Here is a 19,287-nt window from a genome sequence, read left to right on the forward strand (position 1 = left end):
GATGACATAAAAGATAAATTTAGAAGCCAGATCATTCTGTTCAGCGTGCGATGTTACTCCAAACATGATCATCCTAGTAGTTACTACTAATTGTCTGCCTAGAACCTCAGCCAGGAAACCTTGTACTTTAAGCCAATAATTTGTTAACATTGGGCACTCTACAAACATGTGCAAATCGTCTGCGGCTAACAGTTTGCATCTCGGGCAATAGTAATCTAAACTAGTTATTTTGACTAATTTTTTAGGTGAGATGTATACTCTATACAATGTAAAAAGGTGATTTCTTTTTAAGGGGGCAGACTTAACCACCGTATAAAGCATTGCAAAAGAGTCCACCCACAGATCTCGCATATTAACGCCTGTACCCATAACATTGCCCCACAGCTTTTGGAGTTCAGGCTCGGTTACATCCTCCACCTCTATCAAGGCCCAATACCAGTAGGAAAGTTCTTTTGGCCATCTGCCCTTTTTATTGACCAGATCAAACTTTGGGTTTGGGATGTTAATATTCCATGGGACGGTGGCCCACCACCCCGAGAGCTGATAATATTTAAATCTGGTAAGTGTTCCTCCGGTCAAACTCGACAGAGAATTCCAATCCAGGAGCTCCGAATCTCTCTGTAGATCCCTCCAGAGTACTAATCCTGCTGTTTTAAGTGGGGATGAAAGGGTGTCTTTAAGACAGTCCGGCGTCCCTGGTGAGTCCCATATCGGGGCATTAGGGGCATAATAGGGGATACTCAATCTTTTCCTAATGAACAACCAGTTTTTTAAAGCCGTGTTTAGAATTTTTAGTCTCACCCTCTTGTAGTATTTTGGATCTCCAAATTTGAACAGAAAATATTCCTGTCCTTGTGGGATACCATGGAGAAGTGCCCGAAACAGAAGACCCAAAGAGGAGGCATCTGTTTCATCAGCCAGGAGTCTGAAGTTTTTAAAATGAAAGGAGTGGCAATATATGAGTAAATCTGGTAAAGCTAACCCACCCATTTTTAGGGTTCTCCTCATTTTCTTCCAAGAAATTCTTGAAGTCTTCGTATTCCAAATGAAGGAGCCTATTTTCCCCTGAAGTTTGGCTAAATCTGATGAGTTAAACATTAGTGGGATGGAATTGAATAAGAAAGTGATTTTGGGTAGTATAATCATTTTAATTAAATTTACTCTCCCAAATATGTTCAGCTGAAGGCCTGACCACCGTGATAGAAGGTTACACACCTCCTTATGGACTCTACTAAGATTTACTTTCGATATCTCCATAATATCTTGAGCTAAATGAATGCCAAGATATCTCATGCGGAGTTTTACATCAGGAGCTGCCACCTCCTGATTCCATTGCATGATCTCGGTCTTTTCCCTATTGATCTTATATCCCGAGATCTTCCCAAAATACTCTGCCTGAGCGAATAACCTAGGAATGGCTTCTGCCGGATTAGATGTAAACAATAATAGATCATCAGCATATAAGGCCAATTTTAACGTTAAGTCCGCTATATTGAAGGGTTTAATTGCCTGGTCGCCTCTCAGCTGACAAGCAAAAGGCTCGATATAGAGATTGAACAACAGGGGAGAGAGGGGGCACCCCTGTCTTGTTCCACGAAAAATATAGACCCAATCCGTAAGTGACCCGTTTATCAGAATTTTTGCCTTGGGAGAAAGATACAGTGATCTAACTGCTGTTACATAATTTTTCGGGATTCCAAACCTGGACAGAGCCAACCATAAGTATGACCAATTCACTTGGTCAAAGGCCTTGGCAGCATCGATTGCCACAATAGTCAGGGGAGATTTTTTATCTGTAGCTACATCTATAGCGGCGATGGCCTGGAATGTTAGTTCGTTTAGCTGTCTTCCGGGGATAAAACCTCTCTGGTCTCCATGTACTATAGATTTTATAACTTTAGCCATTCTAGCTGCCAGGACCCCTGCAAAAATCTTATAGTCCACGTTCAATAATGAGATTGGCCTATATGACTCAACCCGTACAGGGTCCTTATCGGGTTTTAAGATCATCGTGACTGTTGCCTCTGACCAGGTTTGTGGGATTGCCTCGCCCGATATCAGTATCTTATTAAACAGTGTAGTAAGAATCGAGGCAACCTTATCCAATCCCAGATGGTAGATCTCTACAGGGAGTCCATCCGGCCCCGCTGCTTTCCCTTTTTTCATTTTTTTAATCTGAGTACAGACTTCGCCCTCTTGTATTTCAGAGCTCAGATATCTTCTGTCAGCCTCTGATAGTTGTGGCAGTTCGAGCTGATTTAACCATTGCTCGGCATCGTGTATTGGGGTGCCACTCTCTTCCGTATATAGGTCCTGCATAAACCGTTTTGCCTCCCCGGAGATTATATCATTGTCATGGGAGATGGCCCCAGTGTCACCTATAGTTAACCCCTTAATTACATTCCTAGCCCGGTCTGATCTAGCCTTCCAGGCGAGTAATCGGCCACATTTCTCCCCATACGAAAAGTTTTGTAAGTTGCTAGCGTCCCATCTGTCTTTGACTATTTTGTCCATCCTTGCCTGATATTCAGCTCTCAGAGCATCGAATTCATTCTGTATAGTGGCTAGATTAGGCTGGAGGTCTAGTGAAGCCTTCTGCAACTGTTGTTCTTTTAGTTTAATTTTTGTGAGGTGATCTTCTTCCTCTCTTCTTCGTGACTTATTTCTCCTAATCATAAAGGAGGTTAAATACCCTCTCAACCACGCCTTAAAGGTTTCCCAGACCAATTGATCTGTTGCAGTACCACTATTTGCCTTGAAGAACTCAGCGACTTCGGCCACCAACTCCATTCTCATTTCCTCTTTTAAAAGTATTGACCTGTCTAAGGTCCACCTCCTCACTTGGTCTTCTTGCCCAAGCTTCACCTTTAGCTCAACCATGGAATGGTCTGAAAGTATGGCAGGAATATAGGATACGGTGACGACCCCCGATATTAATGTTTGATCTAACAAAAAGAAATCTATTCTAGAGTAATGTCTATATCTATGACTATAGAACGAGTACTCTCTACTGCTGCCATTTCTGACCCTCCAAATATCATGTAAATTCAAATCCTTCATAATATTTTTAAGCTCTGTTTGTGTTTTACGTGGGGGGGTGAATTTAACTCTTGAGGTACGATCCAGATCTTCATTGAGGATCAGGTTAAAGTCCCCTCCTAAGATAACAGGTGTTTCGTAATTTAAAAGACTCATTTTTAAGCTAGATAGAGCCCCTGGAGAATCAGAATTGGGACCGTAATATACTGCGCAAGTGAATCGTGACCTATCTACCACAAAGGATGCGGTCAGCCATCTACCTGAGCAATCAGTTTCAGACTTCTCCACCCTAATCCCACTATTTACTCGTACTAAAATTGCCACTCCCCTAGTATTTCCGCTCTGGTTGGAACAAAGAAGTTCCTGTATCCATCCTTGTCCCCTAAAAGCTATCCTACATTCCTGTTGCTCCAGGTGGGTTTCTTCTAGAAGGCATATGTCTGCCTTTGATTTATTTAAAAATTCACAGATCCTAAATAGTTTCCTCCTTTCCCTTAATCCATTTACATTCAGATTTACTATTTTTAATATTTTCCTAGCCAGATCCGTCATGTCGGATAAGATTCTTGGGTAAGAGGGTCATATACGGCCCATAACTTTTTACTACCGAGGAGTTGTTCCATAAGCCGAGGTTATATGAGGAATGTTTTTTATTCCCCCCCCCCCCCCTTTGCCCTCTCCCCCCACCCTTGAGGAACCCTCCCTTGTAGACCTTGGCGATCATATCGCCGTTTAGGAGCCCAAGTCCCATACGCGTGCTCTACCTCTAAACATTCAAAATGAGAGTGGGAGATTAATAGCTAAACGATAATTAAACTTTCCGTCAGCTTTCTGTAACCCCCATGTGTATATGTGCTCTTTTTTTTTTTTTTTTATTTTTTTTTTTTTTATATATTTTTTTTTTTTCCCTTTCCCTTTCCCTTCTCCTCCCTCCTACCTTTCTCTTCCCAAATAGTCACACTATTCATCACAACATTCATCCAAAAAGAGGCTATCACTGGGACTTCTTCATACCAGTCAAAAACGTATCTACCTCCTGAGGTGAAGTGAAGTTATACGTTTTATTTCTCCAGACCACCCTCAGTGCCGCTGGAAATTTCATTGCTACCTGCCCTCCTAAACTTCTTATATCGGCCATTCGTGATCCCAGTTCCCACTGTCTCTGTGATGTGGCTCTGCCTACATCAGAGCGTATAAGGTACTTGGTGGACTCTATCTGCAAGGATGTATCTGTAAGTGCCCTACTCAATATCAGCTCCTTCACTGCGTAAGTCTGGAAGTTCACCAATATCCTTCTAGGCGCTTTCCTGTCTGGGTGCTGTCTAAACGGGTCTCTATGAGCTCGCTGTATTTCTCTCTCAATATCTAACTCAGGCATATCTTTCAATACTCCCTCTCTCAATAATCTACATATTAGAGACTTTACATCACCGTTTTCCGCCCCCTCAGGAATTTTTAAGAATCTTAAGTTGTTCCGCCTGGCATGAATCTCCAATCTTTCCATATCCATCTGTAGAGACCTGTTCTGCGCTCTCAACTCCGATATGTCCCTTTTTTGATCCTGGGAAGCTTGGGTAAGAACAGCAACTTCCCCCTCCAAGGCCTCAGTACGAGAGCAGATATCATCTAATTTACTCTCCAAGTTAGAACATTTCTCATTGATCTCTCTCTGGTTAGCCTCCGAGATTTCAAATCTGGGCAATAGTTTTGAAAGAAGATCTTCCCGTAAGGACAGAAGGAGCAGCTCGAGCTGGGATTGGGATTGACTGATTCCTTCTTCCGCACCTTGAGTCTCCCGGAGAGATGATGATGGGACATCCGGGGCTAGGCTGGCCCCTAGCATTGTACTTGAACCCTCTGCTACTGCGGACGGAGACTCTATTTCTGTTGCACCAAGGTCTGTCTCTGGGTCTGAGAGCAGTGGGGAAAATCTATTTAGCTTGGTGACCTGAATACCCGGGGGCTGAGTTAGGGGCTGAGTTGCGGGAGGGAGAGTCTGGTTGCCTGTCTTGGCGATCTTACTTCTACAAGCAGCAGTATTGGGATTGGTGTTGGGATTGGTGTTTACAGGGGTCTTCAAAGCCGTCATTTTTTCCATTATTCTGAAATACGATTTAAGCGACGGTGTGGGCTTAACTGTACTCGGACAGACTTTCGATCTCTTTACCTCGCCTGTCTTGCTTTTTTCACTCTTTTGGCTCTTTTTCTGACGAGGAATAATAGGGATAGGTCTCCCCGAGTGAGGATTTAACAAGTCCTTCTCAGGTTGAGAACGAAGTGAGTATCTATTTCTTGCTTCTAATGGGGCTACTCGGGGGGGGGGGGGTGGCTGTTTCTGTATATTGCCTGTGCAGCCTCCTTCCCCAAACTCATCCACTGTCTCTCCCAAGTACGGTGTATGCTCCACGAAATGCTCTTTTGGGGAGATCAATTGGGACTGATCTGTCAGCAAGTCCATTCCTCTACCTCCCTGCTTTCTCTCTCTCACCCCTCCAGACCTCCTCCTGGACCTATTCAACACATCAGACGCAAAAATGTTACCTCCTCAGCAGTCCCCTCTCCCCTCTCTGAGGACAGCTATCACCTCCCCCCTCCGCACCGACCTTGATTCTGTTGTCTGTATTCCCAGCTCCAATCCAGCTCCAGGTTCGAGACGGCTTACCGCGTCGCACCGAAATCGGAAATCGAACCTCCTCACAGCTGCGCGAGCTCTACCCCAGAGCCTTGCCCCTCGCCTACTACAGACACCGGCTCCTGGGCTTGCTTCAAACCAGTCCTCTTTCGCTGGCAACGGCCGGATCACAACGCCCATCGGAAACTCCTCCTAGACCCTCTGATCTCCGATCTCTGGTCTCCAGGCTCCAAGCTCAGCGGCGAAACCACCAGGGAAAAAGTTAAAAGCGTCGCGGAGGTTCTCCGGAGAAAGAAAAAAGATACCAAAGTAAGCACATAGTTCTGCTTAAATTTTTAATGTAAAAAGCTCCGTACTCTCACCGCATCGTTACGCTTCACGCGGTCCGGGACAGCGCTCCTGCAGCCGGCGTCAGCCCGCCGCCATGTTCCTCCCAGACCACTGTGTATTTGTGTACCTACACTGTGTGGTCCTTTTTCACTTCACCTACAGCATAAGATTGAGTACTCGTAAAACAAGCTGCTTTACACTCCTCCTGGACTAAGCCTGAAGGCTGCTCTCCACAGCTACCGCTTAGAGAGCTTTCTAAGGTTGTCTAAGACCACTAAAATCACCATAAGGGTTGTCTGGATTAGTGCAGGGTGCTACACTTACATAAGTGAGCACAATATACTAAGCCAGCCTCCGACAAGCAGTAAAAGCTTTCACCCTGTCTATCAAATGAATTGTTAAAGGTCTAGTACCTTAGGCCAAAGCTGAGTGTCATCAGCATGGGAGAAAGTATATATGCCACAAGATCTCACCAGTTCTACTAGAGGCTGGAATATAGGTCGAACAATACAAGAGAAAGAGCAGAGACTTGAGGCATGCCACACTTGATGCCAACTGTAACAAATCAACTGTTGGCAGAGAAACCACCTAAGATCTATGTGACAAAAGAACTAAATCAGTCATGGTCAAACTGCTTCAGCTTCCCAGTTAAGAAGAATCTTATGGTTGAGCACACTGAAGGAAGCAGTGAGGTCTAATAAGGTGCATTCCTGCCCACCCTTGTCCTTGATGGCACATAAATCATGCAGAAAAGCAATAGCCACAGTCGCAGTGCTGTTCAGAGGGAAAATGTTCCTAAACCCACTGCAAAAGCCATCAAACTCAAGATAGCAAGACAACAATTTTATTTTTGGAAACAGCATGTACAGGAGTGATTGGCTGGTAGTTCTCCAGAAGAGCTGGGTTAAGGCTCCGTTTCTTGAGCAAAATAGGGGCAATATGTCATTTTCCATGGGGGCAGCGCAATGCTTGATGGAGGAGCCATTCATAAATATATATACATCTCCTCCGAAGACTAGAGGGAAAGCCAGGAGAATGGCTACAGAGCACAACATTTTTAATTGGGAGGTGGATCTGAGCCATCTTATTAAGCCTTGGACCTCCTTCACGGACATCTGTGGCAGAACAAGAGCTAACTGCTGAATGCTAATATATATAACAGCAACCTAGTCAATAAAAAAGGAAGTCAGCTTATAACAAAAATTTTGGGAAGGAGTTGCACTCATGGCAGAGCAACAGAGTGAAAAAAAGTGCTGGAAACGTCTCTTTTGGAATGTTAGAGAGACCAGAGAGGCAGAAAGAGATAACAGTAACCTTGACCTCCACATATTTGGTATCCTATCAGAAATGACATGAAAGTCCTACATTTGTCTTCAGAGTGGTATCTGTCAGCAGTGCTCTGCTTGCCTAACCCTCAATCTCAAGTTTTTGAACTCTAGTGTGAACAATGTATTGAAGTATTTTCCCATTGATGAAGTTACAAGGTGCCTGCTACAGGGCTATGCTTGTCCAATATACACAATGGATGATAATCCAGTGTGCTACTGTAGTAATGTAGGTTAAATGTGCACATTCTAATAAATACAGACACTACTAAAATAAAGTTAACTATAAGTGTTTTAAACAGTAAGATTTGTTGTTCCTGAATAAACACAGCCTAACTTTTAGATTTCAGATGTTCCGTATATTAAACTAAGATCAATGTACAAATGAGCCTAGTGAGAAGGGAAAAGGATATGGTAACCTATACATCACAGGTTATAATGGCAATGTGATATCACTGAGGTATGTACTTATAACTGAGATCTGTATGTAACACACAGGATACTGGTTCTAATGTCAGTAAGGTATTTTGACGAGTACTGCACCAGTCGATGAAATATAGGTGACACCAGTACATTATATAGGTTTTTCATTCCAAACACAGTAGTAGAATGACAGGGCACATTCTAATAGTGTAGTAGACCTAGGGGTAAAAAGATACCACCAAACACAACAAATACAACCATTTGCCCTAAAGAATAAGTTACTTACCTTCGGTAACAATGAATCTGGTTGAGACATATTCTAGTTGTAGATTACTTACCTTTTGAATTTCCCCAAGGGTCGGGCTGGATCCCGAGATTTTTTCTTCAGCAGTACCCCTGCACGTTATGAGGTGTTGTCGGTCGGCTCCACGTTCAGCTTCGTGGGGCGCCGGGATGATGTCGCAGGACCTACATAGACGCCACCCATGCGCTCTGACGTCCGTTCTTAACACGACGTTCCATGCCAGAAGCGCAGTCATGAAAGACACTGACCACTGGTGCGTCAAAATTAGGGTCCGTTAGGGGAGTCCCTATCCCTAGACATAAGTACGCAAGGATGCCCACGTAGCTGCCTGACAGATGTCAAGACTGAAATTCCATGTGCTAATGCTGTGGTTGCCACCGTTGCTCTGGTGGAATGAGCACGTAACTCCACAGGAGGGTCCTTCTTCGCCAAAGCATAGCATATCTTAATGCAAAGAACAACCCATCGGGAGATGGTCCATTTCTGAACAGCCCACCCTTTCTTGGCACCCAAACAGCCCATGGAGAGTTGACCATCCACCCGGAAGTCTTTTGTGCGATCAAGATAAAACGACAATGTACATTTTGGGTCCAGACGGTGGAGTCTCCTCCTCCTTGGAGGGATGCGGGGGTGGATAAAAGGTGGGCAGTGTGATAAGATGGTCCCACATGAAAAGGTGCGACGACCTTAGGACGGAATGAAAGCTTGTTTGGAAGTACCACTTTACCCGGATAGACAGATAGAAAAGGAAGCTTAGAAGATAAAGCCTGCAGCTCGCTCACCCTGTGAGCAGAGGTGAAGGCAGTAAGAAAGGCAGTCTTGAGAGTCAGCAACCTGAGGGGACAGTTATAAAGAGGCTCGAAAGGAGCACACATAAGAAAGATAAGAACCACATATAAGTACCATTGGGGCATTACAAAAGGAGATGGCGAGAACAGATGAGTAAGGCCCTTAAAGAATCTGTTAATAATGAGTGACTTGAATAAAGAAGGCTGATCTGGCAGCCGAAGAAAAGCAGAGATCGCTGTAAGACATCCTTTGAGAGTGCCCAAGGCAGATCCCTGCTGGGCCAAAGAAAGTAAATACAAAAGATCCTCTGAAAGAGGAGCAGAAAGGGGATCAACAGCCTTTGCTGTGCACCATGCCACAATTTTGCTCCATCTACAGGCGTATACCATTTTAATGGATGGATGCCTGGCTGCCAAGAAAACATCACAAACTTCAGGCAGAAGGTCAAAAGCTGTCAACTGCTGCCGCTCAATCTCCACGCAAGAAGGTGGACACTGGACGGGTTCGGGTGAAGAACCCTCCCCTGCTGCTGCGACAGAGGATCCTCCCGAAGGGGCAGTCTGATCAGAGGAGCAAGGGCCATGCTCAGAAGGTCGGGGTACCAGACTCTTCGTGCCCAGTCCGGAGCTACAAGAATTACTTAAGCCTGGTTGCACTTGATCTTCTTGAGCACTCTGAGCAGAAGTGGTACAGGCAGAAAAGCATACAGGAGGCCAAAACGTCACGGACGAAGAAAGCGCCGCCTTGGAAACTCCAATGCGCAAAACTGCTGACATTACGCGTTCTCTTCAGAGGCGAATACATCTAACCAAGGCTCTCCCCACTGCTGAAAGAGACCTTGCGCCACCTCCGGATGGAGACGCCATTCGTGATAGACTAGGGACAGGCGAGTTCCTCCGCCCTGGCATTCAGGGAGCCTGCCAGGTGTTCAACCACCATGGTTATGTCCTGATAGTCCAGCCATGTCCAGAGGCGAAGAGTCTCGACAAAGGGTCCACAACCCCACCACGCCCTGTTTGTTGCAGTACCACAGGTCGGTGGTGTTGTCGGTGAACACCTGCACCAGTTTTCGCCTGAGAGAGGAAAGGAATGATTTCAGTGTCAGTCTGATTGCTCATAGCTCCAAAAGGTTGACATGGAGGCCAGACTCCACCGGAGACCAGACACCTCTGATCTCTGCCTCTCCCAGGTAGCTGCCCCATCACAGAAGTGACGCATCAGTCGCCACTGTTAGATCTGGTTGGGGAAGGGAGAGGGATCTGTCTCTGACCCAGTCTTTGTTCGTTTGCCACCACTGCACTTGATGCGCAGTTCCCTCAGAGATCTGGAGGTAGTCTGAGAGATTCCACTGATGCTGTGCCCACTGGAAGTTCAGGTCCCAATGAAGAGCCCGCATATGCCATCTGGCATGATCCACCAGGAGGGTGCAGGAGGACATGAGGCCCAGCAGCCTCAGAGTCATTATCACCGAAATTCGGGATAGAGGCTGAAACATCGGTATCACAGCTCCAATATCCCGGACTCGCAGTTCGAAAGGACAGGCCTGAAACTGCAGTGTGTCCAGAACCGCCCCAATAAAAGGGAGCATCTGAGAGGGAGTCAGGTGTGACTTCGGCAAGTTGATCGTGAATGCAGGAGGTCCACTGTAGTCTGGAGGTGAGATACGACAGCCTGGGACGAGCCCGCCTTCAACAGTTAGTCGTCGAGATGGGGGAAGACTGGAACCCCTGATCTGCATATGAGCTTCAACCACCGCCATCACCTTTATTAACAACCGAGGGGCACTAGTAAGGCCAAAGGGGAGAACGGTGAACTGAAAGGGCTTGTGGCCCCCCGTGACCCAAAGGTAACGTCTGTGGGCCGGCAGGACAGGGATATGAAAATAAGCATTCTGCAAGTCCAACGACACCAGCCAGTCTCCTGGGTCTAGTGCAGACAGAACTTGGGCTCGGTGAGCATTTCGAACTTCTTCTTCCGGAGGAAGAGATAGAGGGTCTGGAGGTCCAAGATGGGATGCAGGCCTTTGTCCTTCTTGGCTACCAGAAAGTAGCGGGAATAACAACCACAACCTACTTCTGGCACCGGGATCCTCTCTATAGCTCCCTTGGCCAAGAGAGCCGAATCCCGCCTGGTGGAGAAGTGCTAAATGATTCTCCGTCAAGCAATCGTGAGAAGGTGGCATGGAGGGAGGGGTGGTGTTGAAAGGGAGGTAGTAGCCCCTTAGGACTATTTGCAAAGCTCACATGTCCGACATAATGGATTGCCAGTGGAGGGGGTGATGGCGGATCCTGCCTTCAACTGGCCGTCGATGGGCCTGAAACGTCAGACTAGGAAGGTTTGGAGGCTGTGTGGGGGAGGGTAGACTGGCCTGCCCACTGGCTCCCTGACCCGCGAGGACGCTTGGTCCCACATCCGTGACCACACAGAGGCTGGACAGTTTGCGTGACTCTGTGGCTGGACTGGACAGGACATGGCTGGGCGCCATTTCTGTAGCCACGAAAAGTATGAAAGGCAGACTGAAGTGGACATGAGGTAGCCACGAGGTCCGAGGATCTGGCCGTAGCTCAAGAATCCTTGAAGCGCTCAAGCGCTGAGTCTGCCTTGTCGCAAAAATGGCGAGTGCCATCAAAATAATCCAAAAAGCGCTGACCTCATGTCATGAGGAGCGTCTCCCACTTGCACTCAGGCGACCATAGGTAATTAAATTAATCACTTCTTGATCAAGAAGTGATTAATTTAATTACCTACGTTCGCATGAGTGCAAGTGGGAGACGCTGATCATGATGCGAGGTCAGCGCTTTTTGGATTGCACTATTATCCTCATACTCAGGAGGATTTACCTACCTGCACCACCTACCTTTTCCAATAGAATATTTTACTTACAGTTCTTGGAGTGCGTCTATCTATCCAAGTGTTGGGTTAGAGTGCCATCAAAGGGCATGTCCATCAAGGAAGACTGGACATCCCCTGAGAAGCCATAAGTCCTCAGCCAGGCGTAGCGCCTAATAGCTACCGATGCGGCAATTGTTCAGTGAGTCGGTGGTATCCAGTCCACATCATATGGTGAATTTGGCTGCGTCTCTCTTGTCTGCAAACTGCTTGAGAGTGAATGGCCCAGCCTTCCTCCGGGCACTGAGGCAGCACCTGCGCGATAGTATAACAGATAGTATGGGAGTACTGGCCCAAGAGGCAGTCGGTATTCACCGACTGCAATGCAAAGCTGGAGGAAGAGACCATCTTCCCAAGATGGTCAAGTTTCTGGATTCCCTTTCTGGGGGAGCAGAAGGGAATACACCGTTTGAAGAAGAGGCTTGGACTACCAAGCTCTCAAGGGAGGGGTGTTTGGTCAGGAACGCTTGGTCGGGCAGTGGCGGCAGCGGGCAATCGTCCTATCCTGTGCTGGGCTTGGACCAAGTGCCCAGAAGGACGTCCGCGAGGGCTTCATTGAACGATAAAAGGGGTTCAGAAGAGCAAGCCGCTGGCTGAAGAACATCTGTCAGGAGGTTTGTCCTGACTGCCACTGTAGGGAGCTCGAGGCGGAGGACCTCGGCTTCCCTCCTCACCACCACAGCATAGAAAGCTCCCTCCTCTGCAGCTACGGTATGGTGAAAAAGCAGGCCATTGTCAGGAAAAGTGTCCAGACCACTGGCATCAGCCAGGTCCATTCTCCAGTCCGGTTACTCATGCTGGTCAGTTAAAGGGTCCAGCGGCCCCTCCCAGTCCTCTTCCTCACCTTCTGGCCCGAAAGAAACACCAGGAATGAACACAGGGACGAAAGTCCCTTTCGGCGTCGGAATCAACATCGGGTCGGCTCTGTATCCACTTCGGGGGTGAGGATGGGACTGGCGACAGCCGGGGGCACAGTCGACGGTGGAAGTGTCGTCGTCGAGATCAACATCTGGGAAGGTAGAGTGAGATCGATCCGTTGATCCGAATCCAGGCCTGGATCCACGGGGGCTCTCCAGAGCCGGGAAATTAGCTGCTAGTGTCGAAGTCCCAAGACCCCCGGCCGACTCCGTGGGGCCCAAAGGAGAGCCAGGCTGTCCAAATATGAGGTACAAGGTCTCACAGATTGTCTGGATTTTGGCAGGAGAAGCTATGTCTCCCGGAATGAGAGGGAGACGCGGAGTCGTCTCAGAAGTAGGAGCTAGAGACGGAGCCTTCGAGCGCCGACGCTTGCTATCCTGCATCACATTGGCCGACCGACAGGGAAAAGCTGATGAAAGCCTGTGCTTCTTTTTGTGCTCCCCTGACTTACCCAAAGATCTCCCCGTTCGAGACGTTCCCCTTGAACGAGAATGGGAGTGACGTGGAGCCGATCGCCGGGCCTCTAACAGATTTTGGGACCGCTCCCGCAAAGCCTCCGGGTTCATGGCCCGGCACTCGGGAGCATCATGGCCCGGCACTCAGGAGCACAACATCATGGCGTGGTCGCACTCCAGACACCGAAGGCACGTGGTGCGGATCCTTCTCGGATATCATCCGGTGACAGGAATCACAGGGTGCGAAGCCGGTCCTTCTCTGGGTCATCCTCGACTCAGCAGGAGTCTAAGATATCGACAAAAAGTAAACAAAAAGTTAGCCAAAACGTGGCTGGGGTAGCTGTTTCCGGATCTGCGCTAGGCTGGCCCGGAAAAAGAACTGACGTCAGAGCACATGGGCAGTGTCTATGTAGGTCCCACAGCGTCATCCCGGTGCCCACGATGGACGCAGAGATGACCGACACCACCTAACGACGCCCAGGGGTACTGCTGAAGAAATAAAACGGATCCAGACTGATTCCCTACATAATTTTAGCAAAAAGTTGGGCAAAAGGCCCCCCTACGAATTGTTAAAAATATATAACGCAAAATGCGTCTCTGTTGCTACTTATGGAGCAGGTGTCTGGGGGGGTCGTTGATGTCACTACCTTACAGACGGTGGAAAATACATTTTTAAGGTTTTTATTGGCGGTTCCAGAGTCCACCGCAACTTACTCATGCCACGTAGAATTAGGAATTGGTTATTTAGAAGACATTATCAAAACACAACCAATACTCGAGTGGCACAGGATTTGGACCTCGGATAATCTGGCTCTGAACCGCTCTATAATCCTTGACCTTTTAAAATTGGAAGGGGTCTTAAAGATTAGATGGCTAACATACGTCAAATCATTCTGTGGCAAATTAGATCATTGTGAGTTTTACGATAACCCCACAACCTTGGCCGGGATAGCGAGAAAAGATCTGAAAAAAATGTGTTTGGATTACCTAAATGATCGCAGATTGGCCATTGAACTGAAGAAAACATCAGTCCAGAGCCACCAGTTGATTTCTACTCATTTATCAATTCAACCATATATAAAACTAGTAGATGGGGACTTTAATAGGTTTCTGTTAGTTCGATTTCGCCTGGGAATTATTCACAGGCTATTAAGTTTCCCGGAACGGAACGACTGGTCCAAACAATTATGCAATTGTCCCTGCGACGATATCTCGACTCAATCGACGTTGCATGTTGTACTTCTGTGTAAATTCTATTCCATTCCTAGGAAAGGATGGATTTTGCCAGTCTTGAAATTGTTTGGCCTCAGGCACTGTCGACCTGCACTTATTGCTCTACAAATGTTAGATACTGTCTTTGCTGTTGCTTCAGTCAATGCTTTTTTAAAATTTATCTTCAAATCAAGGAACCAGTTGTTAATGTAGTCATATTTGTTTGTGTTTTTAACTTGAACTGTGATATCCATGCTTTTATGATTATTGATTTTAATCGAATAAAGCTGTATTTGATTTGATTTGATTCCCGGGGGAAATTCAAAAGGTAAGGAATCTACAACTACAGTCTATCAGATACGAATCACTGTTACAGCTATTCCAACACCAAACTTCACCCTAGCAGTTCAGGCTTGATTGCTTTCATTGGAGTAGGGTCAAGATTGATCTGCAAACGGATGGCTCCAAACTGAGGTGGCATGAGGTGCAAAATAACAATGGACAGGGATGCGGCCGTGTAATTACTAATATCTGAGATTAATTCAAGCATTCCATCAATCGCTTTTTTGTATACATGTTGGCTCCTGGAGCACTTCCGCACTACAGCACATGTACTTCTTCACTATTAGTCATTCTAGCGCATGTAGGCTGAGTTTCCAGGAGGAAGCCATTTTCAAACATCGCCTTTAAATATAAAAAACAAAAATAAATCCCACCCATTTTTACAATTAAGGAGGATGAATGTTAAACCATTAAAAGGCAATATCAATTACTGTATAAGTGACAGGAGAAGGTGTCAATCGCTATCACATCAGCATCAAGAAACAATTTTAACAAGAATGCCAGTACATGAATACGAGCACATTTCTTTATTTAGGCATGACCTAAGAAAATATACAAGCTAACGTGTGCAAAATCAAACTTAAGATCATAAAATCTTTTCATACTCTACATGAAACAATATGTCAAATTTACAAAATAAAATTAAACAGCTGGATAAATTAAATGCCCCTTTTTCAATATGCACATTCTACCTTTTTTTAAGAACACTATAGGCACAATTCAACAGCCTTTCTGTACAACCTGAATATTTACATAGCTTTTTCCACACCAGGTGCAACTTTGCTCTTGAGATGTCAAAACAAACAGTATTTCAAAATATATTTAGCAGCATATGAAAGTAGACAGAAAGAACAGTGTTTTGCACCTGATAAATAGGAGAGTGAGATGAATGCCATAAAGGAAATAATTTAGAATACGGTACATATGTTATTTGTGACATCATGAATACTGAGCACACAGACTATATGCAAAGCAGTGAGTATAAGAGTAGTGTTGAAACAGCACTTTTCGGCAGTTATAATCCTGAGCATAAAGAACTACACAGCTCTACAGCTTTGGTCAAAGAGAATAAGCGTTTTTCCAGCTGCTCATACAACGGCAATCAAACAGGAAAGTGCTCAGCTCTCTTTTACTATGCACACTCACTCACAGTTACAAACATCACAGGCTTTCTTTTTAGACTGCTGTTCTGAAAACAGTACAGTAACATCACAAATCTTAATTGTGTACGTGTAGTATCCAGTTCATTGAAGTAATACTCCACAGGCATGACCGTTACTTGCAGATACCCTTACAGATTGCACCCTCCATACGCTGCCCAGCTCAGATGGAAGCAAGAAACTGTTTCCATATCTTTGGTCCTTGAAGTATTCGTTCCAACCAGAGTGCCAATATCCCGGGGACATACTTGGTGCCAACACTAGAGAACAACCCTCAGGCCTTTACAAGCAGGCCCAGCACAGGTGAACCTATAAAAGATCTAAGAGTAATTTGACTCTGGAGAAAAGTGCCACTGCAAGAAAAGGATTGATTTTAATTACCACCAATGTTTCGTCTGAATTCCCCTAGGAACTGAATGTGGGGCCAAATTCACCTGTAAAAATATCCTTGAGGATAAACTCTTTTTGCAAGACAGAGTGACAAAATCAGTTTCCTAGCATACAATCAAAATCCAAGCAGTGGTACTTGACAAAGCTTTTCAACACAACAAAGCTTTCATTCTTGCAGGGCAGAACTCCAAAATTGGTATGCCCCAAATAAAAGCCACAGGCAGTATACACGCGCCGTTGTTTAACATGGGGTTGTTTGGTGTGCGCTCTATAAAATCGTGTTGGTACTAGTCCATCCTGAGACCTTTGTCCTAGCGATCCAATTAGATGAATACATGCTTCATGCTAAATCGACGGACCTTTTTCTTAACCCGAGATAGATGAGGAAAAAAATGAATGTTTTCCATATCTCAAAATTATCTTTGACAAAATCACATGCCATAATTCGATGCATAGTATTCTCCCAAAATCACTAACATCGACAAAGAGGAAAAGTGTTAGCATGGGTCCACAAGGTTTGGCCACTGTCCGGACTGTGGAGCATCTGCTTGGTTGTTTCCTTTAAAATCCTTAACCAGTATGTGGAAAGCTCCCTTTCTATTCCTGAATCTGGGCTGCAAACTTGCCCACAAGATCGAAAAGGCCAAGACAGTAAACAGGCCAAGTTGCAGAATACAACTGTGGATCGGAAGGACAGAAGTTCAATGTAAACTCTTCAAATAGTGCATCTAAGTTTTACATTTTCAGGCTACTTGTCAAAGTACAATGAAAGAAAGGCACTGCATTGCGAGTTAACACTGGATGCCCGGACCACGTAGGAGGTCATATAAAAAGGGTTTACATTTTCTACCTTATTTAAGACCTTCACAATCAAGTAGTGCATTATCAGTAATGTAAATAAATGGACTGGATCAACAATCACAACAATGGCGTTACATCTGCATTCTTGTAAGGTTAGGACAACAACTAGACTGTATAAAGCAGGTGTTGCAGAAGAGATGAGTTAATGCATTGGCAGAAAGAGGGACAACAAGTTGACAGATCACACACAAGGACATCTGTAAGACAGAAGGAAAAAAACTTGGCCTCCAGGGAGGCACCCAGGTCACACTGAATCAAACAGCTGTGTGGGGATTCCACCAATAAGAATGCTGATAATTTCAATAAGTGAGCTAGAAATCGCACAGTAAAAGTATCCCGACAAAGACAGCAGAGAAAGACCTGACTTGCTTCACTGATAAAGATAGGTGGACTATTTGGCATGTTGGTTGTCTCGTTGAAAAATTAAGACCAGAGGAGACAGATTTAGGAGATGCTGACCCACCTCTTGACCAAGTTGGATGTTAGCTGACACTGAAGTAACTGAGGCATCTAGGCAGGAACAGAAGAGGAAGACCTAGTAACTGCCACAGTACTGAAGGCTGTACTTCAGCCACAGGTACAAGAGATCAGGATGCAAGTGACACTGATGGAATCACCTTGCCCAACACTTCTTCTAAGAGCTTTGCTTGCTGTGGGGTGCGAAAACCTATTCCAGAATTGCAGAAGCCGAAAGGGTGAAAGTACAGCTACCAAACCATTTGGTGAAAAATAGGCAGGCAGCCAGTAAAACCCCTTCACCTCTTTGGAGACTTTCAGCCATAGGTCAAGAGCCAGGGGAGAGAGAGAGACTGCTTGAATTCAAAAGATGTTCTATGATTAGCATTAGTGCCTGCACCACCTCCTCGTCTGCTTGGAGCAAGCTGACGATGCAGCATTAAACTGTTTAGGAGATGGCAGCCTTTTTAATCCATCGTCAGCTCTTACGTTTAGGCTTTAAAGCATTTCTTCTAAATACACTCACTGAGCATTATGGGTATGACAGTCAAAGGATTGTCTCTTGAGGCTGTCATGTTTGCTTCGTAAGTGCTGCAATCGCATGGCATTGATGTCTGTAAAACAGCATGTGAAGAGATAGGTGTTACACCTCTTAATATTAGAAGGATAATTATTAATGATGGGAGTAATTGGTGAAGGCAGAGACATAACTGGTAATACCTGCAAAAAAGCTCCCAGGATCCAGTAGAAAGGACCAAAGAATACGAGTCAAGTGAATTACCCCGTACACCAAAGGTGCTTCTACTCCTGTAACAGCAGCAAGGGCACTAAGGTAAGACTGAAACACTTACCACCAAAGGGTTCTCCTTAGAGTTGGAAATCTTCAGTAAAATGACCTCCAGGCGCAAAAACATTGATTTATTTGCCTGGGCAATTTGCACAAAATACTGTAAACTTGTTATGAACATTTTTAAAAATGCTCCCCATCTTCTCTGCGAACACCTGAGCATAAATGACAACTTTGTTTTTTGAATGGTAGAGTAGTATTCTAAATTCAATTCTCACATTTCATCGTTTCGCATATACACAGCCACAATGATCAGATTTCAAGTGTGACACAAAAGGTGAGTGCTCACTACTTCTGGAAAGTAATTTTACGTTATATTATCTGCACACAATTCCCTTAATTATACTGTCAGTCTGTGTTCAACTGGCTGAGGCTACAAACAGTCCTTTTAAATAAATATACAGAATATATGTATGGTGTAGTTGAATAGTTCAAACAGAGATACAGGCCAAGGCATTGGTTCGAAGAGAAGTACACAAACAACTACTGAACGCCGATGCCTTTTCCAGTGTAGTCCAGCCTTGCTTCCAGAAATCTCTGTTTAGCCAATGTGGCACTCCAAGTTACAACATAGTAAACAGAGATTTTATCACAGCATTTTGTAGATGCAATCTTCTCACTTCAAGGTCAATTACTGGCCACATCTTCACTTGGTTCTGCAAAATCTGTGATGTGCCCATCGTGTAATCCTCGAGTTTTCCAGATCCGCACAGTTTGATCACTACAAAACAAGCGAAGATTAGAATCAACCAACCTGACAAAAACCCATGGCATTAATACAGAAATTTACATTTTCTCAAAAACTTAAATAAAAAACAGAATGCAACTAAGATATTACCAGACAGGAGTGCCCCAGACACTTAACCATCCACTCACACAACTTCGACAGCACAATGGCATAAGTGATTACTGACA

General features: G+C 45.3%; 1 protein-coding gene across 8 annotated transcripts in view; it reads right to left on the reverse strand.

The window, feature by feature from the left end:
- Positions 1-15,170: 15,170 nt before the first annotated feature.
- Positions 15,171-19,287, reverse strand: part of KIF21A (kinesin family member 21A) — a 719,281-nt gene continuing 715,164 nt past the window's right edge. For all 8 annotated transcript variants that reach the window (XM_085654100.1, XM_085654097.1, XM_085654095.1 and 5 more), the window contains one exon: positions 15,171-19,093. In XM_085654100.1, coding sequence (XP_085510226.1) covers positions 19,000-19,093 — 94 coding nt within the window. In that variant the 3' untranslated portion in view covers positions 15,171-18,999. The remainder of the gene's footprint in view (positions 19,094-19,287) is intronic.

Source organism: Triturus cristatus, chromosome 4_1, assembly GCF_964204655.1.
Source record: "Triturus cristatus chromosome 4_1, aTriCri1.1, whole genome shotgun sequence".
Taxonomy (NCBI): Eukaryota; Metazoa; Chordata; class Amphibia; order Caudata; family Salamandridae; genus Triturus; species Triturus cristatus.